Source organism: Rhizopus microsporus (genome assembly GCF_002708625.1).
Source record: "Rhizopus microsporus ATCC 52813 unplaced genomic scaffold scaffold_5, whole genome shotgun sequence".
In the NCBI taxonomy this organism is placed as follows: Eukaryota; Fungi; Mucoromycota; class Mucoromycetes; order Mucorales; family Rhizopodaceae; genus Rhizopus; species Rhizopus microsporus.
This window is the reverse complement of record NW_019671920.1, coordinates 46,351-69,029: the sequence shown is the minus strand read 5'-3', so window position 1 is coordinate 69,029 and position 22,679 is coordinate 46,351. Positions and strand designations below refer to the sequence as shown.

Sequence of the window (22,679 nt, the reverse complement as noted above, 5' to 3'; positions counted from 1 at the left end):
GTCAATTCCTTTTGATATTCGCCATAGGTTACATTTCCTATCCTCAATTCATTACATTTTATATACATTGTATATGTTTATATCTTTATACCAGGAAGAGGCAACACCTGGATGCCTTTCCTCTTGATCTCTTCAAAATGAGGTATGTCTTCGGGTCCAATAAGATTTATAGCTATACCCGATGTTCCTATTTTTTTTTTGGGATCAATATGCAATCCCTCTACTCCTTAATAGTCCTTACCATATCTGCCTGTGCGACCTACTCGGTGTAGATAAGTCTCTACTTCCCACGGAAGATCGAGGTTGATAACCAAATTGACTCGATCAATGTCAATCCCTCGAGCAATCTGTGTAAAATAGAGTTTAAACAAGGGGGACTTGTGGACTCGATCAAAACTTACCAAATCACTACATACCAGCACACGAAGTTTAAACTGCCTCATCTTTTCCATGACGGCCAATCGTTCATGTTGTGATAAACCAGAGCTGATATGTGCGGATTTCCAACCCATCTCACTTAACCATTCAGCCAACTCGATGGATCTTGGCATGCTGTTGACAAAGACCATGCATTGATAAAATGGTGTTTTTCTCAGTAACTCTGCCACTGTTTCAAACTTGGACCGATAGATTGATAGTTTCGAGGCTTGTTCACTTGACTGAATATCAACATAATATTGTCGCACCTCTATATCATATGATCAGAAAAAAGGAGCTTCTTTTTTTTGCTTTACCGTCAAGTGTAGGCACACCCTCTGTAAGCCGGATCTGTTGAGGTGAATTCATAAACGCGTTCAAATCATTCAATAATTGATCTGTAAACGTAGCAGAAAAGGCAATATGCTGTATCGATTTGGGTAACTGCGAAAAGATTTTTTCTGTTTGTGGTGTAAACTCCTTGGTGAGCAACTTGTCTGCTTCGTCCAACACCCAGAGTTTCAAATGGGACAGATCTATCTTTTTATCCTGTAGCAGGGCCAGGAGCCGACCTGGGGTGCCTACGATGATATGACAATGATTGACCTTTTTGATATCTGCTTCCACGGATAGACCACCGATGAATGCCTCGACTTGTAAAGGAATGAACTGGCCCAGGGCTCGAATGACATCTCTGATCTGTACAGATATTTCTCGAGTAGGCGCTACGATCAGTACCTGTGGTTGACGAACAGAGAGATTGACACATTCTATGGCAAGAACACCAAACACAACAGTCTTTCCAGTCCCCGATTTGGCCTGTGCGATCAAATCGATGCCTAATCGGCCGAGAGGTATTGCCTTTAACTGAATGGGCGAAGGCTTCTCATAGCCTGATTGTTGTAAGCCTTGGAGTAGCTGCTTGTTTTGTAATAGAGTACTAAAATCAACATGTTCTTCAATCTCTACATCTTTGGATCGTTTCATTTTATGTATAAAAAAAAAGACTAATATATTTTTTCCTTTTTCTTTTAATGCTTGACTGGACTGAGTTATTTGGAGAAGAAGAACAGGATGATAATGTAGTGACAATACAGGACATTCCGGGATTAAAGTTAATTCGACAAGCACTTGATCATGAACAACAAATGACACTTGTTCATGAAATAATCAATGCTGGATATTTTGCAGGTGCTGATCATATCAATCAAGCCATGTGTTTTGGAACACTTCCTTCTCATATTGGTTGGATAGAATCCTTTGTCAAGGAAAGGTATCCAAGACTATTTCCTCAACAAATCATTCAACGAGAGCCCTTGTTTGATCAGGCCATTTTAAACTTGTATCAAAAGGGTAAGAAAAAAAAATCTATATGGAATGTCGTATAAACTATGTCAGCAGGTGAAGGTATTGTTAGCCACGTAGACTTATTGAGGTGGGCAGTCTTTTCTTTGGTTCATGTTGACTCATACGAGCCTTTTTTTTCTTAAACAGGTTTGATGATGGTATATTGATCATTTCCTTATTATCGTCCTGTGTGATGACCATGAAACCCGCTATTGAAGAAAGTACGTCTTATCGACAAAGACAAGATGACAATGGATTGAAATATGATGTGCTTTTACGTCCTGGGGACATATTAGCATTATCAGAGGATGCAAGATATAAATGGGAACATGGGATACATGAGAGGTTATTTGACCATATCGATGGTGAAGTGATAGAAAGAGGCACACGCATAAGTGTTACCCTGAGAAAGCTAAAGGCCGAAAGCCATTCACTGACGGACCAGACTACCGTCATGTCCAGCAGTAGATAGAACATAAAAATAAATTACGACATTTCTGGAAATTTTTACAGTTGTGTTCCCCTCCTCCCTGATTATTAATCTGTCTGCAAAAATGCTATTATTAATCAAAGTCTATTTCAATATATATATATATATATATAAGTAATAAGCGATTCAATGACGATTATCAAATCAATGACTATTCAAGGCCTCTCTACACCCATCAAAGTCGGAAACCATCAATTAAACCATCGCGTTGTGATGGCCCCATGCGTTCGTTTTAGAAACACGCTCGAAGGGGTACCTACTGATCTTGTTGTCGAATACTATGGACAAAGGGCTTCCAATGGTGGTCTTTTGATCAGCGAAGCCACAGGCATTGATCGCTTGGCTGGTTTATATGTTCGCTCATCTGGTATCTTTACCAAGGAGCAAATTGAAGGATGGAAGAAGGTAACGAATGCGGTTCATCAGAAGGGTGGTGTCTTCTTTATGCAACTCTGGCATGGCGGACGTGCAGGCACCAAGACACTGAATCCTAACGGCGAGCAAGTCGTTTCTGCATCAGACGTTCCGGTCGCTGGGTTAAACTATTTTGGTGGCAATATCGAGCATGAAGTACCTCGTCCACTCACCTTGACCGAGATCAAAGAATGGATTCAAACGTACCGACAAGCGGCTCTGAATGCGATCGAAGCTGGTTTTGATGGCGTTGAGATTCACGCTGCCAATGGCTATCTGATCGATCAATTTATCAATTCAAACTGCAACAAGCGTACAGACGAGTACGGTGGCAGTATTGAAAACCGTGCTCGATTTGCCCTTGAAATTGTGGATGCTATCACGGAAGCCATTGGCGAAGAACGTACGGCGATTCGATTCTCTCCTGGTGGGGCTTATAATGATATGTTTGATGATTCTGTGGTAGAAACGTGGAGTTATATCACATCTCAACTCCAAAAACATCATCCACACCTTGCTTATCTTCACTTTATCGAGCCTCGCTCTAGCTTTACCTCCGATCAAAACGGGTTCACAGAAGACACCTTGGCTCCTTTTCGTCAGATCTGGAAAGGTCCATTCATCGCTGCTAGTGGGTTCTCAACCTCTCTTGAAAAGGCTCATGAATATGCTCAAAAGCATGGTACACTCGTTGCTTTTGGTCGTGCGTTCATAGCTAATCCAGATCTTCCTGAGCGTCTTTTCCATGGTTGGCCATTGAACAAGTACGATAGACCTACCTTCTATACCAACACTGCTGAAGGATACATTGATTATCCATTCTACAAGGCTATTGAAAATGTTTAGATCTGTGTTTCTTTTGTTGTACAACGTAAAAATAAAAATCCTCCTTCTTTTTTTTTCTCTTTCTTTTTCTCTTTCTAGTTTTCTGTCATGCTTCGCTTAGCAAGCATAGCTCGATCGTTTGTACTCTTCTTAAAAGGGCAACTATTCGGAGTCTTAATAACGCATCTACTTTTTTAAAATGTAGACGAGCACGCCATATCACACCAAACGTTTTTGTTTCATGTCTGGTAAAAAAAAACACTTTTCATTCCTTGATTGCAAAAACATAAACTAATACTTGTGATGTCAGACTTTTCTAAAGAAAGAGCTGTAGCTATTCAAGCCGTCCTTACCGCTTCAAAAGTCTGTCAGTCCGTCTTTCAACACTTGGTTGCCAACGAGACGTTGACAAAGAACGACAAGTCTCCCGTCACTGGTACACACACAGTATACAACCCTTGATATATGCTGACCTTGTTCTAGTGGCTGATTTTTCTGCTCAGGCCATCATAAACACTTTTCTTTACAAACATTTTCCAAACGATCCTATCGTGGGTGAAGAGGATTCAAAGGATTTACAAGGCGATAGTGGTAAGGCATTAAGAGATAAGGTAGTATCCCTTACAAATGGCGTATTAAGCCAAGACGAGGTACTTTCCGAGCAGCAGGTAAGCTTTTATTTATAGAATAAGCTCGTCATTGATAATCTAGTAGATCTTGGACGCCATTGATCGGGGTAATTATGCAGGCGGTTCTCGTGGCCGCCATTGGGCTTTGGACCCTATTGATGGAACTAAAGGATTCTTGCGTGGTGGACAGTATGCTGTATGTTTAGCATTGATTGTGGACGGTATTGTGCAAGTAGGTGTCATTGGATGTCCCAATTTACCTGTAAACCATCATGAGCCCCAAGGAGAAAAGGGTGCCTTATTTATCGCAGTGCGTGGTCAAGGTGCATTCCAGGTAAATCAAAGGCGAAAAAAACAAAATAGAAAGGTAACCAACTTTTTGCCCTCTATCTCTCTCAGCGATCCTTTTCAAACGAAACAGAAACTCGCATTCAGTTTGCAGATATTTCTTCTACTGAAGAATCTACGTTCTGTGAATCTGTCGAAGCAGGCCATTCCTCACATGGAGATGCAGAAGAAATAGCCAAATTATTAGGTATAACACGTACTCCCGTTCGTATGGATAGCCAAGCCAAATATTGCTCTATATCACGAGGTGATGCTGATATCTATCTACGTCTACCTACGAGCAAAGCTTATGTAGAAAAAATCTGGGTAAAAAAAAGCAGATTCATAACTCTTTGGATAGGATCATGCTTCTGGTAATGTCCTTGTAACTGAAGCAGGAGGTAAAGTGACTGATATCTATGGTCAATCTCTTGATTTCTCTATTGGCCGCACTTTGGAAAAGAACAAGGGAGTGATTGCGTCCAAAGCATCTATTCATCCTCAGGTGCTAAAAGCTGTTCAAAAAGTATTGAATATTGAATAAACAAGTTTATTAATTTACGAGCTGTACACACAACGTTTGTTCTACACATGATAAAGTTATTGTTTTCTATCAGAAGCGTCTTGATTGACTTGTGTTGAGGTCAGGTCTTGAATAACATTTTCTCTGTAGTAGGCATAAAAAGAGATGGCAGCAGAGGGACCAATGAAAGGCATGACAAACGCAACCAGGAGACCTGCTTTGAGGCCACCATCCAAGATGGCCCACAGCACAAATGACAGAGACAAGACGGCAAAGTCAACCATAAAGAGACGGGTTGTCAGAATCTGACCAAGATCGCCAAATGACACAGACGCGGGCAAGTTATCAGGTGCATTATAGAGCAAGACGAGAGAATCCCAAATGCGGATACCTTGAAGCGCGACGAGCAGGTACATGCCAAAGTAGATGATCATGTTGACAATACCCAAAAGTAGATATGATTTCTCTAAGGCATCCTTTCCTTCTGCAATCTTTAAGCGATGTCGCATGGCTGGATCATTTACTCTATCGATCGGCGAAGGCTGTTTAAAGAATCTGACAAACACAGGAATAAGTGGGACGAGTAAGATGGGCGCAAGCTGCCAGATGGCCAAAAGATCTTGTTCCCATTTGGTGTCTGGTTGTGTCAGTTGTGGTGTCGTCAGAACGACGCTAGGCAGGCCGTAGCCGACATACATGGCTGTAAACAGGCCATAGACACGTTCAACAGTGATGCTCCAATATTCCTTTTCGGTAGGTGCTCTTTTCTTGTAAAGTACATAAAGTGGGATCCAAATCAAGGGGAACATGACCGATATACTGATGACGTTGGCAAGAAGACCGTAGATAGGAAAGAGTGCTAACAGCGTCTTTTTAGAACCCTTACGCGAACCTTCGATGGCCATGATGGCTAGAGCAGTACCAAAGGCAGCGAGTAAAAGTCTGAGGATGGGTGCACCGAGAATATCATGCATGGCATGCTGAAAGATATTAACAATCACACATAACTGTCGATCGAGCATCGAAGATAGTCCAGTGTAGACAACTCGTAGATTGCCTTGGCTGTCATGGTTGGCAGGGTGAAAGCACATGTCTGTTAATTGAACGCTCCATGGTCTAATTGCTGTTACTACGTCGTTGACTGTAAAGTAGGCTAGCGCAGCGCCTGATATGGCTGCTAATAGCACGTCCATCATATTTAATAATAAATAAGAAGAAAAAAAAAAACCGTGCTATGGTTTCACATTGACGTCGTGTCAAAAAGTCAGTGCATTTATGTTGCATCCAATTGGATACAATGACGTTTAAAATTCAATTTTTTTTGCCAGCCAATCAAGGATAACAGATGGGTTTTTGTTTGCAGCAACAATGGGAATATGTTCTCCTTGGAAAAGCTTTTTTTTAAGGTTAGGACTTTTTTGATTTGGGAGTTGTATCTAGGAAGCGCGAATATATCGCCACTGTTAAACTCATCCTATATGAATAGTGATTTTCAAAGAATACTACATTGCCAACAGCTTTTTGTATTGGTACATCTTGTTCCTAAAATACTTTAATTAAAATGTAGTTGAGGTCATATTTTTTATTCTTCAGTTTTGAGTTTCACATTGCTCATCTCGAAGCTAGCTTCTTCCATCGGTCCAATCGCGTCACATTTTTCAAATTACCATAGTTAACTGCCTTCATCTCATCTTATGAAGTAAGGACTCGGGTTATTTTGCAACACACCCAAAAAAAAAAAGGCTTTTCCAAACCCGATCAGGAATACTATATACATTCATTTCTATCATTTAATGAAGATGTTGCACTTTAAGTTTTTCTGTTTGTTTACTTTTTGTTATAATTTTTTTGCTTCAGATTTAATACTTGACGAGACGCGTGCATGTTGGATTGATGATTGTCCTCGCAATAGTAACATTTAATGTTTTAATTTTCCTAAAAGCGTTTATATACGTATATATTTCAATCTGATCACCTGTTCCTGAACCTTACTATATAGATGAACGACACTACTCATGTGTTACGCTTTGCTAATTAAAGATTTGTTTCCTGGCATTAATACAAGAGCCAACATGTACCAGAAAATAAGCTAAATAAGGTCAATACAAACTTATCATAATTACACCTGTTCTTGCTTCTTTGTTGATAGCATATGTCAACATAAAGTTAGGATAAATAGCAGCATTACTTTTTTTTTTCTCCTTGAAAAGAAACAAACCAAGATGGAGGCTTTATAAAGCCATGTTTAGCGCGGCACCACATACTGGAAAGCTTTGTTAGACGATATCATAGGTAGTGGGTAGAGGTAGCGTCCGTAAAATTAGTCTAACTTCTGGTGAGTTTTCTGGGGTATGTAGTGTCTCCCCTCCAGGCGACAACAGTTCGTCGACAGAAAGTTCATCACTGCTGCAAAACAAAATAGACATCAGTGATAAGCAGAAGGTGATTGAAATATACCAGCAAGTAGGATGAGGAGAGGATGTGGAGGCTATCCTCCGGAAAAACTGTTGAAATGGAGATGATGAAGATGGCCCAAGGTTGTCAGTTCGAGCATTCTTACCTTTCGTTCATCTTTGACGCTGACGATAGAAATTGGTTAGATTTTTTTACTTTGGAAGAAATCAAAGAAATAAAACCGCATAATGTTCGTGAAATGTCAAATTTACCTGAAAACTTCTCTGGTTTGCTGGATAATATACATTAATCGGTAACGTGTGATTTAGCTAGTTTCTTTTCCTAACTGTAGGTATATTATCAATAGGATATGGATGATCTCCACAAATACCTGTCTGCACAATACTTCTATCCCAAAAATGAAAATGCTTGCCATTGGGTGCAAAAATCCATACTTGCTATATAATCCTATATGTCTCTCTGTCGATCCAATTAGTGTAAAGGCTTTCACAAACGCAATGTTTTTCACAGATTTGCGAAATTGAAACCATGCTAACACAAGTAAAAAAGTGTTTTGTGTATTCAGAGGCTTAAAAATACCTTCTCTGCGAAATAAACCGCTTTCAAAAAACCACGCATTTACTATATTATACAAAGTGAAGCAGGGAGTGATACGTAGAATTAGCCATATGAAGATTAAAGATGTCAATTTATTGTAAAAACGCGCTCTCTAATAACTGCAAAGACACGCATTAGCTTCTCGCACATTCTTCACGCACTACTCCATGAGAAGGCAACGTCACTATTTCACATTGACGTCGTGGCTGAAAGTCAGTGTATTTATGTTGCGTCCAATTGGATGATATCGAGAACGCCACAGAGTGACCAGATAATCGCTTCAGGCCCGTATATGGGCGCACATTTACTTGAAAAAGCTTGTCGCGTACGAATACAAATGTTCCTTATACGAGCGGGGTATTATTACATAACAAGGGAAATTTTCTTGAAAAAAAAAGCTCCGTATCTTTCCCAATGTATCCCGTTCTTTCAGTGAAAAATAACTCGCACACAAAAAAAAGAGAGTACTAGTAAAGCAGCTTCATCTAAAGATGACTATACTAAATCCTTAAAGATGTATTCATCACGACTTTACTTATTTACATCGTTTTTGTCAGTTATATAGTACATTTATGCAACTTTTAAGCAGATTTTAACTTGCGACAAGGCGAAAACCGTGTAACTAATAAATAGCACTAGTTTTTCTCTTTTCTTTCTTTTTCTTTCTTTATTTTCACAAAACTAACGATGCCCGTAACAAAAATAACGATTGCTCCTGATGTTGATCAATACACTTTGATCAATAAAAGCAAAACCTTGGCTGTCATGATCATGACGTATGGCGCTACGATCACTCATATCCTCACACCTGATAAAACAGGCACTATTCGCGACATCGTACTGGGCTTTGATGACTTTGAATCCTACAAGAATCCTTTGAACAGATACTTTGGCGCTCTCATTGGACGATATGCAAATCGGTATAAACAATAACCAATATATGACAACCTTTTTTAATATTTTGTAGTATTGCCCAGGGTAAGTTTACAGTGGATGGTAAAGAGTACCAGTTAGACATCAACAATGGTCCAAATGCCCTTCATGGCGGTCTCCAAGGGTTTGATAAAAAGATTTGGACGGCAACCGTAGTTTCGGAAGAACCTGCATCTGTTCGTTTCGAGCTTGTCTCTCCTGATGGTGACCAAGGGTATCCTGGTACGCTAAAGTCTCAGGTGACCTACACAGTGACAGATAAAGATGAGCTCGTACTCGAATATCACGCTACGACCGATCAAGACACGATTATTAATTTGACAAACCATTCATACTTTAACTTGGCCGGTGTTGAATTGAATCCAAAGATTCTGGATCATCGAGTGACAATGACAGATGAGGTCAAGGCTGTATTGGAGTGTGATCCAAACTGCTTACCTACGGGAAAGGTCCTTAGCTGGTCTGAAGCACCTTGGATGAACTTTTCGGTAAAAGCAAAAAAAGAAAAACAATACGAAAAAAAAAAAAAAAAAAAAAAAAAACTCATTATCTTGTTTAGGGACAAAATGCAGGTTTACCTATTGGCGCAAGGCTTGAACATCTTCAAAATACTCGAGGCTATGATCACCCTTATGTCATTCACAATGAGTATAGAATCGACACAGCCAATTTACCTCTCCGTCACGCTGTCAATGTGTATTCTCCCGAATCAGGCATCGAGCTTGACTTTTACACAACTGAACCTACTTTCCAATTCTATACAGGCGGTTGGCTATCTGACGAAGGATTAGAGGCAAAGAAAGATCAAAAGAAAACAAAACTTGGTCCTAGCTCAGGATTTTGCCTAGAAGCGTCTCGTAACCCTGATTCACCCAATAAGCCCGATTGGCGTAGTGCGGTTTTGCTTCAAAAGGATGCAACCTATACCGCCAAAACTGTGTATGCTTTCCATGCCCGTTTGGATTAAATAATAAAAAGCGCAATTTTATTCTATAAAGTTTAGTCTAGAAATTCATACCGAAGGAACGGACCGAGGAATAACCTGCCTGTGAGTGCCATGAAACAGAGCTGTGCTGCTATACATACGATCCGTGTTCTTCCTTCAGGTTCTTGCTTGAGCTTTCCTTGACGTAACGCCGCTTCAAGCGATACTGCGATGCCTTGGATCGTAAAGAATGCAAAGTTCTCCAAGGTCAATTTTCTGCAGGTACTCATGATGATGACTTCATGAAAGGCCCCACTGATGATGAATACAAGAAGACCGCGTCCGTATTTTGAAGAACAAAAGGATTTGAGCCTATTGGATGCGTGTTTGTTAATGTGCTTTGATTTATGATCGTGTTTTCTATGTGTCCTTTCGACGACAACAAAGACCTCTTGTTCTTCGTCCATGCTGTTTTTTCTAGAGGATGATTTTCGTTGTAGCTCCTGTCTTTTGGCAGGTATATGCTTTTCAGGCAAAAAGACTTGCTTATGTAACAAGTTGCGCACGGCTCTATTCCATCGTCGACTAAAACACAAGCACACGTTAGCTAAAGTATGTGATATGTTTCATCTTTTACCTCCAAAAATCTCTGGGACTTGTAGCAAGGATGGGAGAATTGAATAGTTGAACCATATTCCATCCCGTGACAATCTGTTCTAGTCCCATAAAGACATCAACTATACCAAGCAAACAATAGGCTTTGACACCATACAGTATCACGTAAATCAAGCTCATAGGATGAAGCCACGGATAATACAATGCAAATAGTGTTCTGTGAGGCAATAGGGGGTCAATAAACAGATGCATGAACGACCATTTGAGGATGCCTAGGCAGGAAGTGGCTGCACCCCGACACCTGATTCTACTGGTATGATTATCATTGGGTTCTACCATGATCTTTATCAAGGCATCTATCCATGCTACGGGTGTAAGTTGGTCTGTTGGCATATGAGCAGAATAGGAAACAACAAACCATGGCATGGCTGCGTATAAAACGTTGAGTGGTCTATTGGGTGATACGAATATCAAGGGTAAAATAGCATGGATGCATGCAAGAACAAGGCGTAGTTGTGTCGGAGATAGAGGTAGTCGTTTGTCGTTTCGTAACAAGACAAGGTCAATACTGATGACAGAGGTATAAAGTAAGATTAGCTGAGTGTAAGGTAATATGACGGGTGGTGGTAAATTTATGTCCAATAGTGGCGATTGCGCGTATTTGTCAGCCATTTAAAGAGAAAAAAAAACGAAAGAAAAAGGAAATGAGGGGTTCATATTAATAAATATTTATGTATTGTCGGACTATCCTTTCTGTATACACATGGATGTAATACCCTTTCAAAAAGCTCTTAATACAGAGAAGAAGAAGGGAAATCAAGATTATAGTCTTATTCATATCTCATTGTTGTCTTTTTGTCTGGTTATCTTTGATGAGCCTTGTACAACGTTTCCATTCCTGCGCAATTATTGCGTAGAGATACACAAATTAGCCTTTTGTCTCTTTTTTTTCTTTCCTTTTTCTTACGTTTGACAGAACATATAATTAGATAACACAAAAAGGGGTAATAATGCAATATTTAAGACAACATAATGAGTTAAATAACTTTTCTTTTGTATTCTAAACAGAAAACAAGATGCCATGGCCATTAGTCAACATTAGCTTACCAGATCCTATTGTCATTCGTCCTCTTCCTCTCACTGGCCTTTATGCCTGTATGTTGGGCACAGACTACTTGTTACTAAAATATCAACACAAGGTACCGATCTCAAAGAAGAAGCTACGTGCTATCATTTCCGCTGTTCATGCTGCAGTGCCTCTCGCCGTCGTATCCCCTTCCTCTCCTGCTAATATTGCATTTGCTCTTTTACCCTGGTTCATTGCTTCCTACAGTGCATTCTTACCAATGGAAAAGTTTACTGTTAAGGAATGGTTAAGGTCATTATTTGAAACTATCATTGATAGGTCTCCATCGGAAGGAGAAGACGTCAGAAAGCTGGGGTTTGCCAAGATTATCAGAGGCACGATCAAGTTGATCACTCTCACATCACTCGTTATTCCTGCTATTCCTTCTGACCCAGAGTATATGTTGAAACATCCTTGGTTGAGCAAAGAGAGTATAACGACTACATTTTTGATTGGTCTTGATGCTTATCTCATATTTGGTGCAGCAGATATAATAGCTGGAGCTATTCAAACCGTGTCTGGTCAAAAGATGGAGGATATGTTTGATTCACCACTCATTGCTACAAGGTAAAGGGAAAAAAAAAATAAGAAAAGAAAGAAAGAGTATTAACGTACGATAGTCCTAGAGATTTTTGGAGGTAAATTCAAACAAAAGAGAACAAGAGCAGTAGGTAATAATTTCTCTTTCTTTTTTTTACAGTCGTCGATGGAATAGACACATCCGAAACTTATTACACAGACAAGTATTTCGTCCTGATACAAAGAAAGAAAAGGGATTTCTCAATTCACCTCAAGGACGTGGTCTCTTGGCATTTGCAGTAAGTGCTGCATTCCATGAACTGATCATTTGGAGTGTATGCCGCAAGATAACCCTAGAAAATTTTTGCTTCTTTTTGCTCCATGGATTGGCTTGTGCGGCCGAGGTCAAGTACTTTAATAAACAGGTGCCTCAGACAAAACTGGGTAAAATTGGCTGTATGATGGGTCAGATGAGCTTTATGCTCCTCACAGGTCGACTCTTTTTGGCGCCTTTTCTTAGACATCGATTTTTACAACCACTTCCATTGACTGAATTCACTGTTGCTTCATAAAGTCACTGTTTTCTTTAAAATAGCATGTCAAAGAAAACATCAAGAAATGCGAAGCCTTGCCTAAACAGATTAGAAATTTTTACTTGATAACAATCAATAAAAAATTAGCTTAGACCCTACATCCTTCTGTTTGAGGGATATTATTATTCGATAAGACATATATTGATTTTTATCTTGGATCTAATCCTTTGCTTAAGCACTTATCCCAACAGCTTTTAGAATGCTTAATGCTACCTAGATCACGTATCTTCCTTTATTAATTCATTCTCAGCTAATAGACAACGTCGGGTATTTGTACTCCCTCATTTATTATTTTTTAGTGCACCAAGTGTTTGCCTTTTTTATAATGTCAATAACAAGAACAAAAGCAAGATTGGGTGAAGCAATCTCGCTTTATGAACAATTATCTCAAGAAATCAAGGATACCAACAATGCAGCCACAATGACGGATGAGCAGTGGGCTTCATATATACGAACATTAGGCCATGATGCAGCAAGATTGATTCAAACGAGTCGATCCATGGACAATGACCACTTGATATGTGCTCTATTAAACAAACAAAGGAAACTTGAACGACATAAAGCTTGGAAAAAACGCGCAAGAAAAAGAGTCAAGCATGAGCAACGTTTAGTTGAAAAGCGAAACAAACAGTGGATAAAAGAGATTGAATGGAAAGTGACAACGGCAAAGGTGCAAAAGGATGCAAAAGACCAAAAGGAAAGAGAGACAAGGAGAAAAATCAAGGAATTGTCTCGATTGTTGACCAAGTTGACCGAACTAAGAAACCTCCGTCGAAAGAAATTAGAAAGTCAGGGCCATTTCTTTGCAGATGATGGAAACGAATTTTTCAATAAAGTAAAGGAATGGCATGAACAACAAGAAAAGGGGGAGCCTGAGCGTAAAGAATTGATCATTGACGAGCAAGATCATTGGAAACACATGGAGTTGGACAGAGCTGCTTATGAATACTGGTGTCAAGCGAATCAATCGACAAGCGCGCTTTTACGTATCAGAAAAGAATGGGATCAGTATATTTGGAAGAATCATGAGCGAGATGAAAGAGATCCAGTGGGAAAGATACCTCCAACCTTTGTTAAGCCTTCACCCCCAGCCAATTGGGTATGGGCCACTTATCTACTCTAACATGTCATCTTTATTATACATATCAGACCATGTCAAAAGAGTTTCTTTTGTCTCCAACAAGTCGTCTCGAGACAGCTTGAACTCGTGAAACTCTTGGAAATTAATGTCTTGGATTGAACTGATTTGATGTTCTACGCTAGCTTTCACCCGTGCACCCGATTCGAACTGTGTCATCATCGGTACTTGTCTGTCACTGGGATTATCAAATGAGCATCTACATCTTTTATGATGGGACTCTATCACTTACTGAGATGGGAACAAGCGAGGGTATGATTCTGGGAGTGGCAGCATGGTTTCGACATGGTAGTTTGCAACAAGAGGATTTGTAAGATCAGGAAATGCGTATTGCTCTGAGCCTCGTACGATGGTCGTTTGACTATAGATATCTTCCTTCTAATAGAAAAAATTAGTTAAAAATAAAGAAAAAACACTTTTTCTTCTTCTTACATCAATGTTGGACTCGTAGTCAAGAAGTGATAGAGGCCCCTTTTTTTCTTTCAGCAAGGGTAGTGTGACAGATAGTGTAGCAAGTTTTGTGTTTCTCACGTACGTCAGACGGGAGACACTTTCTGCTAAAGTGGCCGCATTCTTCTTTAACCTAAAAGGTAAAGAGTTTGTTTCAATAGCTGCTGCAATGATAGCACTCGTATGATATCTTGAGTATTCCTAATACTGAGGTTAAAAAAAGTTCATGATACACAGTAAGCTTACATTAAAGACAAGATCAGATTGGAGGTGACTCTTTTGCAGAGACGTCCTTGTTGGCGTATAGATGGGTACATAAATAGAAGATAACTCACCAAGACGGGTCATACTTAACGCTCTATTCAGAGCCACTTTTTGCTTCATACGCTAACAAGATGGTCAACATCTTGTACTTTCTCTTGTGTTTTTCTTTTTTTCTTTCTTACATCATTACGGTAATGTAAACAAGAATCACTTAGACCATAGGTCAACACGGGTATCTTTGCAAACTCATCCCGTATGTCATGAATCAATCCTTCGGTAAACCCTCCGAATGCGTCATCAATGTCTGTCAATATTTGAAATCCTTGCAAATAATCACATTCTTCAGCAAACAATCGAAAGTTATCATCAAAGACACTCATCTCCTTTTCGTTCTCGACATAGGCATCCTTTCCAATCGTATAGTTATCAAAGGGATTGACCACGTCATCTGCCTGGTGAGTGGAGATGGCATTCATTGAGCGTGGGTGATAATATATCCTATTGAAGTCTGACCAGTTATAGACTGTAGATTCTAGTTGTTCAATTGCGTCCAGATCCATTTGATATTCACTATCTACGTCCAGACGATCTAGTTCTTGTTGATATTTGTTTTTGGGTATTGGTCTATCGATTCTAGTCATGCCCTGATCCCTAAAGACATCATCAATATACATTCGTGTTTACCTTTTGTTTTTACTTACCATGTGTGATTTATATCAGCACCGTTTGGCTCAAATAGTTTGTTGTATTTTTGGTAAGAACCAAAATTGCCTTTGAGATTGTAAATTAAGGTTCTTGGAGTGTATGTCATTATGCCCTGTTATTGTTTTTAGTAATGATGATAATGATGATTCATTTTGCTTACATTTGCTGATTCGCCTGCTCTGTAGAGTACATCATGGTTAATCTCGTTTGTTTTTTCAGTGTTATTGCCAGTGTAGTCAAAGTATTCTTCCTAATGAAGTATAAATAATAGTAATAAAGAATAATAACCAGAATTAAAGTACCTGTGCATTCCAAAAGTGAGTGCCCACGTAATTGGAAAGTGAGCCTAGCTGTAGAGTGATGATCTCTCTCATGACAAAAAAGAGAAAGGTTTGTATCAACTTGACAGCTGCTTTTCAATTTTTTTTTCTAAAATAGGGAATCTTTATTTTTTGTTGATTATGTACAATGTATATTAACCATGGTTTTCTCTCGGTTTCAGTAGCATTCATAAAAACTAGTTTTTGTGCAGTTGGGTGCATCATGTTGCAGGGTCACACACACATTAGTCGTTTCAAAAACGACGTCTCTTGCTTTGTTTTGCCAATATTGTCTCTTGTTTATTATATTGTGAGTTATATCCTACAGGTTCCTCTTTTTCTTGCTCTTCTTCTTCTACTGCGCCTAAATAAAGCCTCTTTGCGCGCTCTCTTTCTTCTCTTTCTCTCTCTAGTCTCTTTGCTCGAAGTTGTTCTATACTCGATCCACTTTTTTCCTTTTCTCGTTTTCTTTCTTCTCTTCTTCCTTCTCTTCTTTTCTCTTTTCTTTTCAATTTGTTATCAATATATTCCAAAGGATCATCATTTACCAAAATTGGATCTCTCTTACGCCTAAGATAAAGCAAATCAGTAACTTCAAGAAATATTTATAGAGTTACTTTTTATCTGAACGTCTAACGTGTGGATCCGTGTATTTATTCATCGCCTGATGACTCTTTGCATACCAAGGCGTTGCTTCTTCTGTTACACCTTTGTCAAGATACATTGTCACTTGTCTGTTTGCTTTTTCTTCTTTTGCTTTTTCCTCTGCGTCATGCTCCTCATTTGTAATCATGTAATCCTTGAATAGATTGACATGTTCTATGGGTGTCTCTGTCTTGTCTTGTTCGTTTGCTCTCTTTCTCAACAATTCAAGTCTTGCTTCACTTTCTGCCAATTCGATTCTTTTCTGTTTTTCCTTTTCTTTAGCTGCTGCTGCTTCTTCGTCCTTTCTGACTTTTTCAATATTCTTTTTATTGTAAACATGATAGCTACAAGACAATGAGTATCGTAAAGTTTGTATTGTAATCAATACCTTTTGTGGTGTAAAATGTTCATTTTAAAGAAGGTGAAAGGGAAAGAGCAAAATGCCTGAGTTTAAAAAAGATAAAGCTGCTTTCTCTCTTCATAGTAATAACCTCCTTAAAAAAATCAAGGGCTCCTTAAACCATTGGTTTAGCTCTCTGTTTCGTTCGCTTATCATTTTTTTTTATTATTTATATACTTTATTTTACACACTCACAGATTATACTCTATTTTTCCTTTTTTCTTTTTCTTTCTTCTTTCTTAAACGATGAGTAGTACACCTTTACTTCATCAACGATCTCATTCGATGCCTGTTGGCAATGGGTTTTTCAAGTAAATATATAATAATAAAATTATCTTAATTGACATGATTATTGTGTTGGTAGTACGACTGTAATAAAAGATCAACCATCGCTTGAAAGGTAAAGAAATACAAAATAAGGAGAACCTTGTAGCTTATAGACAGCATCCAGACTGTTACAGCTAAGGGAGACGTCACCATTCATGACAGATGGATTTTTTGATTCATCAAACAATGTCCATAACATCTATGAAGTCAATAACAGTGACTATAATAAGACACCGTAAGTTCTGTTTGGATTTCATTCATATGACTAAGAGCCTTTTTAGATGTGTCTTGACATTGGATTGTAAAATGGATAGAGGCTTCTTCTTTACGTCCGAGTGTCATTGGACCTGTTATCGTAGAAATTATTTCCAAGTATCTGCTACCCTTTCACTCACAGGCTATACCAACAGTACCTTTGCTCTTTTCATCCATTCGACACTCGTCCCCATCGATCAATTTTACATTCGTCTGAAAGCATGTATCTCTGACAGCCACGACAAACCGATCGCTCTCACTCAAATGACGCCCAAACGTGACAAGGGCCCACAACGAGAACCACCGATGGTCCCCGTATCTGTTGACAGCACCGTCACGTTCGAACGACTCCAGTTCAAGGTCGCCACAGCCAATAACGGCAAAAAGAGAGCCGCTCAGCAATATTTCCGCTTGGCATTTGAATTGGTTGCTCAGTCCAAAGAGGATTACTACGTCATTTCCGAATGTTACTCCCAACCGCTCGTCGTGCGCGGGCGCAGTCCTGGGCACTACAATGCAGATCCTTTGGAACCAAGAAGGAGAAGAAAACTGTCGGTGCCTCATTTGGTCTTTATGCCTCCTTCTTCTCTCAATCACTTTCATACCGATACACAGAATTACTTTCATACACGTTCTCAAAGTGTCAATGATAGTTATCGTCAAGAGAGCAAGATGCTGGAGCCGCCATCGCTGGATGATGATGTAGGTGTATCGAGAGCGATTAGAAACTGGAGAGAGCAACGTTCAGATGGTTATGCGTACATCAATGGATACAGCTCTCCTTTTCCTCCATCTTCTTCTATAGGTCAACCTTGGCCAACTTCATTTAGACAAGATGAAAGCAAGCAAGAATACTAGTTTTATATATTTATTTATATATTGGGTGTATGAACTATGTTTATAAATAGTGTGTCTGTATTACAATAAAGGAAAGGGCTATGAACTATGTTTCAATTCATCACGAACCCACTCCGTACTCTGCATCTGAATCAAACGCGATAAAGCTCTTTGAAACGCAAACGCCTCTTCCTGTCCACTAAACAAGGGAGAAGACACATCCGACACGTCCAACAGATCCCTCATGTCCCGCATCTGTTCCTCCATCTCCTCTCTGCCTTCTTCCGCATTGAATATTTCTAGGATACTGTTTTCTGCACTAGCGACCAGCGTCACGTGAGACTCGTACATGGCATCAATAAAGGTAATAAACCGACGTGCTTCAGCGCGGTGCTTCATGGTCATACGAGGAATATCCGTCAAGATGACGGTATGAAAGTGTTTAACAATTTCCAAGTAATCAGCTGCACTCAGGGGTTGAGCACAGACATCGGCGAACCGCACCTTGGCCACCCCATCGACTTGCTGAGGGATCCTGAGGGTACGTGAGAGGAAGTGGAGTTCCATCGGCTTCATCGGCTTATTGTGTGTCAACCGTTGAGTGATCGCCTCGATCTGACGATGTGTGTCCTGATTGAGTGGGTGGAAAAAGACAGGGGTCTGGGCTCGTTCGACCTTGCGGTAATCTGTGCCACTGTCCAGACAGAGGACCTCGCATTTTTCCATGAGCAGCTCAATGCATGGTATGAACGACGCACGTTGAATCCCATTCTTGTACAGTTCGGTCGGGTGTCGATTCGATGTGGTGACGAGAACGACGCCGCGCTTGAATAGCTCTTCAAATAGGTGTCGAAGGATCATGGCATCGGCAATATCAGTCACCTGAAACTCGTCAAAGCAAAGCACATAGGCCTCCTTGACGAGGTCATCAGCAATGGGTGATAGAGGATCGGCCAGTCGAGGATAACGAGTCTTGATTTGATGAATGCGTTGGTGAACGTCAAGCATGAATGCGTGAAAGTGGACTCGTCGTTTTCTTTGGATAGGTAGCGTGTTGAAGAAGAGGTCCATGACCATCGTCTTGCCTGTGCCCACATTACCATGGACATAAAGTGACTTGGGTACTACTTGTTGTTTTCTGGATAGCCAAGTAAATTTTAAAGACTTTAAGAGGTCATGTTGCTCTGTGGGTGTATAGTTTTTTAATTGGTACCAGAGTGTATCTAATTTCTCAACTACTTTTCTTTGATCGGGATCTGACCTTACACTGCCATTGGTTGTGATTTCGTCATAGCGTTTTAATGGTGAAGTGTCTATATGTAAAATTAAAGGAAAGAAAAAAAAAGGGTGAGGTTCTTTACCTTTGTTGTTATCCATCGTGGTTTGTTCAATGTTTACTTTAACAGTCGCAGCAGTACTAGACAAGGCTGACTGCGACCGTATAATTTGGAATGTCTGTCTTGGTATGATTATTCTCTTATTACATGATTGTAATAGAATACGTCTAGTTGGTACTAGCCTTGCTACTCTACAAAGCATATAAATATCTATGAATTAGGGGGTTCCTGGGAAACAATAAAAAAAAAAGCGAGGGACCTGTCACAGAGATATAGAGAGAAAGGTAAGCAAAAGCGGAGGGAAAATTTATTATAAAGAGTATATAAATATCAACGCCAATCAGCATATCGTCCAAAATCTTCTTTAACAGAACAATTTCCTATGGCATCATCATCATAGCTATCTTTTCTTTTCTTTTGTTTCTGTTGCTCCTGTATTAACAAATGCTACATTGATTCAGTCGAATATTAAATGAATAAGGGTCTATATTACCTCTATTTGCCCGGCATCTACAAAGGAAGGTAATACGGGTGTTCCAGAAGGAGTTGCAATTTTGGTAACTCTGTGTGTGCCTTCCTTAAAAGTGACACCCAAATCCCTCAAGGCAGCCAGTCTTTCATTTCCCACCGGCATGGATCGTATCTGTTTAGATGGCTTTTCATCATAGTAACAAGAGGATGATTGCCTGATGTCTGTATAAAATGTTGAGCTGTGTGGGTTCATAATGTGAGAAAAAATATATATGTATAAAAAGAAAAAGAAAAAAGGGAGACGAAATGCATAAAAGTTGGTATAAATATGAACTCCGTTTATTGACAGAGATGAAACTTTACAGCACTTTCAGCCAATAAAGATCTACATCATGGGTAAGAAAAAAGAATAGTTGTAAAAGAAACTTACAATAGGCAAGTAGGGTCATTGACTAATCTTTGATCAATTGGATACTTGAACAATCGACTCTCAGGCATAGACGAGCCAAGCCTTGTCGTATTCATGACAGAGATGAGTCGAATGTGTAGATTGCCCTTTGGAAATAATTCATGCATTTTGACTTTATCAATGTAAACAAATGTTCCCTTTTCTTTGTGTTGAACTTACATTTGATAATCACAGGTGCAACAGACTTGGCTTTTGCTACCTTTTCTTCTTTACCTACTCGATAATTTTGTAAATCCTCTTGTTTCCTTTTACGCACTTGGCTCCATGTGTCTTGAGGTATTTGAAATGTTAAATACAAGGAAAATGTAAAATAATCTTGTGCGTCGTATTCTATAATATGATCTGGGAACTTGGATAACCAAGCCAACATAAACTGTTTACGACTCTCTTTCTTATCATTATCTTCTATATCTATTGTCTTTTGTCGTTTGACGTCTACTCGAGACGATTGAAAATCATCATCATGTGTTGTACTGTCCGTGAGGATCAATGTCATACGGTCAGAGAGTTCTTTAAGCCATGTATATAAACAGTTTTCTTGTTGAATACTCCAGTCAGTAGGTAACCAGTTGCTCATTCCTTCTAATTGCTTTGGTAGTTTTCTTAAAATGATGTCGGGTGGAAACTCATAGTTTGTGGCATTACTAAGAATGACTTGACCTATTTTAACACAAGTTGGTATTCAGTTTAATAAAATGAATATATAAAATCACACATTCAATAGTGAATGCTTTAATATTGAATTCAATGTCGAGTCGATCTTGCACTGCATTTAAGTCATAATTGTAGCTTGAAGTTTTTGTCCTTTTTATCTTTATCGTTTCGAGTGCTTTTAGTTTGTCTACAGCCTTTTGGATAGCATCTGTCATCAAAAAAAAAAAAAAAAGAAAATCAAGCAGTGATGAATAGGCCAATGAATAAAGATAAAGTACAGATAAATGGTATGACGATAGCACCTTGACTTGCAGGAAAATACAAGTGTTGAAGTGCCCATTGTACATGATAATAACGAACAATACCAAGATATAAACAAGTCATACTTTGCATGATAGATAAGAGTCCAAACAGTTTACCAAGAAAAGAAGGATAAAGCTGCATGATGGCTATATATATTAGTGTAAGACTACATAGCAATCGACTTACTTATTGCAGTGGTTATAAACAACAACGAAGTACGAGTCCAAGCAAGAAAGTTTCGTTCGTTGGCTATATATATATAACTATTAGAATGGACTATAGGGCTATGGTGGCTATTACCCAAGTGGTCTCTAGAGATGTTTTGTTTGTTTTTTAATAGAACTGATATTGAATACTTTGCATGAAATGTGTCAATGTAAAATCGTATAAATTGGTATATTTTATGCATCATTCTATCCTCATACAAGGGCATTTAACATTCTAAAAGACATCACACGATGAAAAAAAACAGTAAAGTGATACTTCTCTTTTAACAAATGTATATGGAACAAGCAGCGGCATAAAACCTCCCGTGACATTAAGCCGATATCTCAATTCGATTTATTTATGACGCCTTTACTACAGTAGATTTTCATCAAACATATAGAAAAACGAACTGAATGGTATAATTCAAATCATCTGTGACAATAACGTAATGGTTGAATCAATTTCTGACTTCATGATAGGAGGGTCAATATCCAGTGCCCAAAATAGTTCCATAGTAGAAGACGGCATCATGATGATAGAGGTATCAATATGGAAATCGGTATCATTCACTATCTCTAGATTCTTTTGGTCCTTTAGCAGTTCTATCAGCTGTTGACACGCCTCAATCTTTTGCTTGCTTGTCATCTTTTTTTTATTCCATGTTTTCTTTCTCTCTTTATCCTGTGCTGACAATTCCTCATCAAATTCAACCTGTCTCTTTTCAGCATCTGCTTTTCTAATAGCACGCTGCTCTTTACAATACACTTGCCATTCACTCTTGATTGATTCGGCATGATCGAGTCGTAGTTGAGCTAGTTTACCATACTCACTGTTGAGTATATCCATTTTTGCGCTATATATATAAAAGAAAGTGTTGGTCTATCTCTTATAACGTATAGTTTATTGTACCTTGTATCCTGTTTCTAGAATACTTTTTAAGAAAGAAAGAAAGAGAGAGTAAAGATTCAAACATGCAGCTCTTTACCTTTTGTTTAGCCTCTTGCTTAAGGGAATGAATAAGTGATGGACTACCTTAAAAACGTATATACACAATTACCATGGCTTTTTGTAACTGCCTTATGCTCTTTTGCGTTTCTTTTATAGATTCTTTGCATTGCTCAGGGGTTGGCTCCATATGAAAAAAATAAATAAAGAAAAAAAAAGAGAACTCCCCTTTCTTTCTTTGGTGAAAGTAAGGAGTC

At 39.0% G+C, this 22,679-nt stretch overlaps 15 protein-coding genes across 15 annotated transcripts; 7 read left to right on the top strand and 8 right to left on the bottom strand.

Annotated features, from left to right (window-relative positions):
- Positions 1-77: 77 nt before the first annotated feature.
- RHIMIDRAFT_200559 (P-loop containing nucleoside triphosphate hydrolase protein) lies at positions 78-1,404 on the bottom strand (the record flags this gene model as incomplete). Its single annotated transcript, XM_023606464.1, has 4 exons — positions 78-187; positions 242-347; positions 402-688; positions 735-1,404. 4 exons carry the CDS (start codon positions 1,402-1,404, stop codon positions 78-80), a joined length of 1,173 nt encoding a protein of 390 aa, XP_023467562.1.
- Positions 1,405-1,451: 47 nt separating this feature from the next.
- Positions 1,452-2,236, top strand: RHIMIDRAFT_235844 (uncharacterized protein; the record flags this gene model as incomplete). Its single annotated transcript, XM_023608427.1, has 3 exons — positions 1,452-1,770; positions 1,819-1,852; positions 1,912-2,236. The coding sequence occupies 3 exons, from the start codon at positions 1,452-1,454 to the stop codon at positions 2,234-2,236; spliced, it is 678 nt and encodes a 225-aa protein (XP_023467561.1).
- Positions 2,237-2,346: 110 nt separating this feature from the next.
- On the top strand, positions 2,347-3,556 carry RHIMIDRAFT_277442 (12-oxo-phytodienoic acid-like protein). Its single transcript, XM_023612689.1, has one exon. The coding sequence runs from the start codon at positions 2,402-2,404 to the stop codon at positions 3,512-3,514; it is 1,113 nt and encodes a 370-aa protein (XP_023467560.1). The 5' UTR covers positions 2,347-2,401; the 3' UTR covers positions 3,515-3,556.
- A 178-nt stretch (positions 3,557-3,734) lies between these two features.
- RHIMIDRAFT_235842 (3(2),5-bisphosphate nucleotidase HAL2) lies at positions 3,735-4,993 on the top strand (the record flags this gene model as incomplete). Its single annotated transcript, XM_023608426.1, has 6 exons — positions 3,735-3,741; positions 3,804-3,929; positions 3,977-4,161; positions 4,208-4,456; positions 4,522-4,776; positions 4,811-4,993. 6 exons carry the CDS (start codon positions 3,735-3,737, stop codon positions 4,991-4,993), a joined length of 1,005 nt encoding a protein of 334 aa, XP_023467559.1.
- Positions 4,994-5,049: 56 nt separating this feature from the next.
- Positions 5,050-6,168, bottom strand: RHIMIDRAFT_235841 (uncharacterized protein; the record flags this gene model as incomplete). The annotated part of the gene is made up of 1 exon (XM_023608425.1): positions 5,050-6,168. The coding sequence occupies one exon, from the start codon at positions 6,166-6,168 to the stop codon at positions 5,050-5,052; it is 1,119 nt and encodes a 372-aa protein (XP_023467558.1).
- Positions 6,169-8,671: 2,503 nt separating this feature from the next.
- Positions 8,672-9,884, top strand: RHIMIDRAFT_287146 (aldose 1-epimerase; the record flags this gene model as incomplete). The annotated part of the gene is made up of 3 exons (XM_023613447.1): positions 8,672-8,904; positions 8,952-9,405; positions 9,477-9,884. The coding sequence occupies 3 exons, from the start codon at positions 8,672-8,674 to the stop codon at positions 9,882-9,884; spliced, it is 1,095 nt and encodes a 364-aa protein (XP_023467557.1).
- RHIMIDRAFT_110998 (uncharacterized protein) lies at positions 9,813-11,125 on the bottom strand. Its single transcript, XM_023605244.1, has 2 exons — positions 10,480-11,125; positions 9,813-10,427 (listed from the first exon to the last, which is right to left on the bottom strand). Exons 1-2 carry the CDS (start codon positions 10,881-10,883, stop codon positions 9,917-9,919), a joined length of 915 nt encoding a protein of 304 aa, XP_023467556.1. The 5' UTR covers positions 10,884-11,125; the 3' UTR covers positions 9,813-9,916.
- Positions 11,126-11,424: 299 nt separating this feature from the next.
- RHIMIDRAFT_290654 (uncharacterized protein) lies at positions 11,425-12,865 on the top strand. Its single transcript, XM_023613752.1, has 4 exons — positions 11,425-11,461; positions 11,526-12,150; positions 12,204-12,221; positions 12,284-12,865. The coding sequence occupies exons 2-4, from the start codon at positions 11,534-11,536 to the stop codon at positions 12,672-12,674; spliced, it is 1,026 nt and encodes a 341-aa protein (XP_023467555.1). The 5' UTR covers positions 11,425-11,461; positions 11,526-11,533; the 3' UTR covers positions 12,675-12,865.
- Positions 12,866-13,020: 155 nt separating this feature from the next.
- On the top strand, positions 13,021-13,818 carry RHIMIDRAFT_250046 (uncharacterized protein; the record flags this gene model as incomplete). Its single annotated transcript, XM_023610688.1, has 1 exon — positions 13,021-13,818. One exon carries the CDS (start codon positions 13,021-13,023, stop codon positions 13,816-13,818), a length of 798 nt encoding a protein of 265 aa, XP_023467554.1.
- Positions 13,819-13,939: 121 nt separating this feature from the next.
- Positions 13,940-15,710, bottom strand: RHIMIDRAFT_110956 (tubulin nucleotide-binding domain-like protein). Its single transcript, XM_023605243.1, has 7 exons — positions 15,555-15,710; positions 15,413-15,502; positions 15,249-15,364; positions 14,730-15,198; positions 14,530-14,670; positions 14,266-14,484; positions 13,940-14,211 (listed from the first exon to the last, which is right to left on the bottom strand). The coding sequence occupies exons 1-7, from the start codon at positions 15,624-15,626 to the stop codon at positions 14,062-14,064; spliced, it is 1,257 nt and encodes a 418-aa protein (XP_023467553.1). The 5' UTR covers positions 15,627-15,710; the 3' UTR covers positions 13,940-14,061.
- A 116-nt stretch (positions 15,711-15,826) lies between these two features.
- RHIMIDRAFT_235835 (uncharacterized protein) lies at positions 15,827-16,628 on the bottom strand (the record flags this gene model as incomplete). Its single annotated transcript, XM_023608424.1, has 3 exons — positions 15,827-16,142; positions 16,190-16,561; positions 16,606-16,628. 3 exons carry the CDS (start codon positions 16,626-16,628, stop codon positions 15,827-15,829), a joined length of 711 nt encoding a protein of 236 aa, XP_023467552.1.
- A 235-nt stretch (positions 16,629-16,863) lies between these two features.
- Positions 16,864-18,057, top strand: RHIMIDRAFT_235834 (p53-like transcription factor; the record flags this gene model as incomplete). Its single annotated transcript, XM_023608423.1, has 4 exons — positions 16,864-16,928; positions 16,982-17,017; positions 17,069-17,179; positions 17,226-18,057. The coding sequence occupies 4 exons, from the start codon at positions 16,864-16,866 to the stop codon at positions 18,055-18,057; spliced, it is 1,044 nt and encodes a 347-aa protein (XP_023467551.1).
- A 78-nt stretch (positions 18,058-18,135) lies between these two features.
- RHIMIDRAFT_250042 (putative ATPase N2B-like protein) lies at positions 18,136-19,413 on the bottom strand (the record flags this gene model as incomplete). Its single annotated transcript, XM_023610687.1, has 2 exons — positions 18,136-19,349; positions 19,398-19,413. The coding sequence occupies 2 exons, from the start codon at positions 19,411-19,413 to the stop codon at positions 18,136-18,138; spliced, it is 1,230 nt and encodes a 409-aa protein (XP_023467550.1).
- A 736-nt stretch (positions 19,414-20,149) lies between these two features.
- Positions 20,150-21,047, bottom strand: RHIMIDRAFT_110929 (uncharacterized protein). The gene is made up of 2 exons (XM_023605242.1): positions 20,275-21,047; positions 20,150-20,229 (listed from the first exon to the last, which is right to left on the bottom strand). Exon 1 carries the CDS (start codon positions 20,888-20,890, stop codon positions 20,366-20,368), a length of 525 nt encoding a protein of 174 aa, XP_023467549.1. The 5' UTR covers positions 20,891-21,047; the 3' UTR covers positions 20,150-20,229; positions 20,275-20,365.
- Positions 21,048-21,900: 853 nt separating this feature from the next.
- Positions 21,901-22,612, bottom strand: RHIMIDRAFT_235831 (uncharacterized protein; the record flags this gene model as incomplete). The annotated part of the gene is made up of 4 exons (XM_023608422.1): positions 21,901-22,330; positions 22,387-22,400; positions 22,463-22,480; positions 22,535-22,612. The coding sequence occupies 4 exons, from the start codon at positions 22,610-22,612 to the stop codon at positions 21,901-21,903; spliced, it is 540 nt and encodes a 179-aa protein (XP_023467548.1).
- Between the last annotated feature and the right edge of the window lie 67 nt (positions 22,613-22,679).

Excerpts from the sequence above, each read along its gene's own strand:
- RHIMIDRAFT_277442 (XM_023612689.1), top strand. The coding sequence starts at position 2,402 with ATGACTATTCAAGGCCTCTCTACACCCATCAAAGTCGGAAACCATCAA.
- RHIMIDRAFT_110998 (XM_023605244.1), bottom strand. The coding sequence starts at position 10,883 with ATGCCATGGTTTGTTGTTTCCTATTCTGCTCATATGCCAACAGACCAA. Across the intron at positions 10,428-10,479 it reads AGTCCCAGAGATTTTTGGAG|TCGACGATGGAATAGAGCCG; the intron begins GTAAAAGATGAA and ends CTTGTGTTTTAG.
- RHIMIDRAFT_290654 (XM_023613752.1), top strand. The coding sequence starts at position 11,534 with ATGCCATGGCCATTAGTCAACATTAGCTTACCAGATCCTATTGTCATT.
- RHIMIDRAFT_110956 (XM_023605243.1), bottom strand. The coding sequence starts at position 15,626 with ATGAGAGAGATCATCACTCTACAGCTAGGCTCACTTTCCAATTACGTG. Across the intron at positions 15,503-15,554 it reads CTCACTTTTGGAATGCACAG|GAAGAATACTTTGACTACAC; the intron begins GTACTTTAATTC and ends ATACTTCATTAG. Across the intron at positions 14,485-14,529 it reads AATCTGATCTTGTCTTTAAT|GAATACTCAAGATATCATAC; the intron begins GTAAGCTTACTG and ends CCTCAGTATTAG.
- RHIMIDRAFT_110929 (XM_023605242.1), bottom strand. The coding sequence starts at position 20,890 with ATGAGCAACTGGTTACCTACTGACTGGAGTATTCAACAAGAAAACTGT.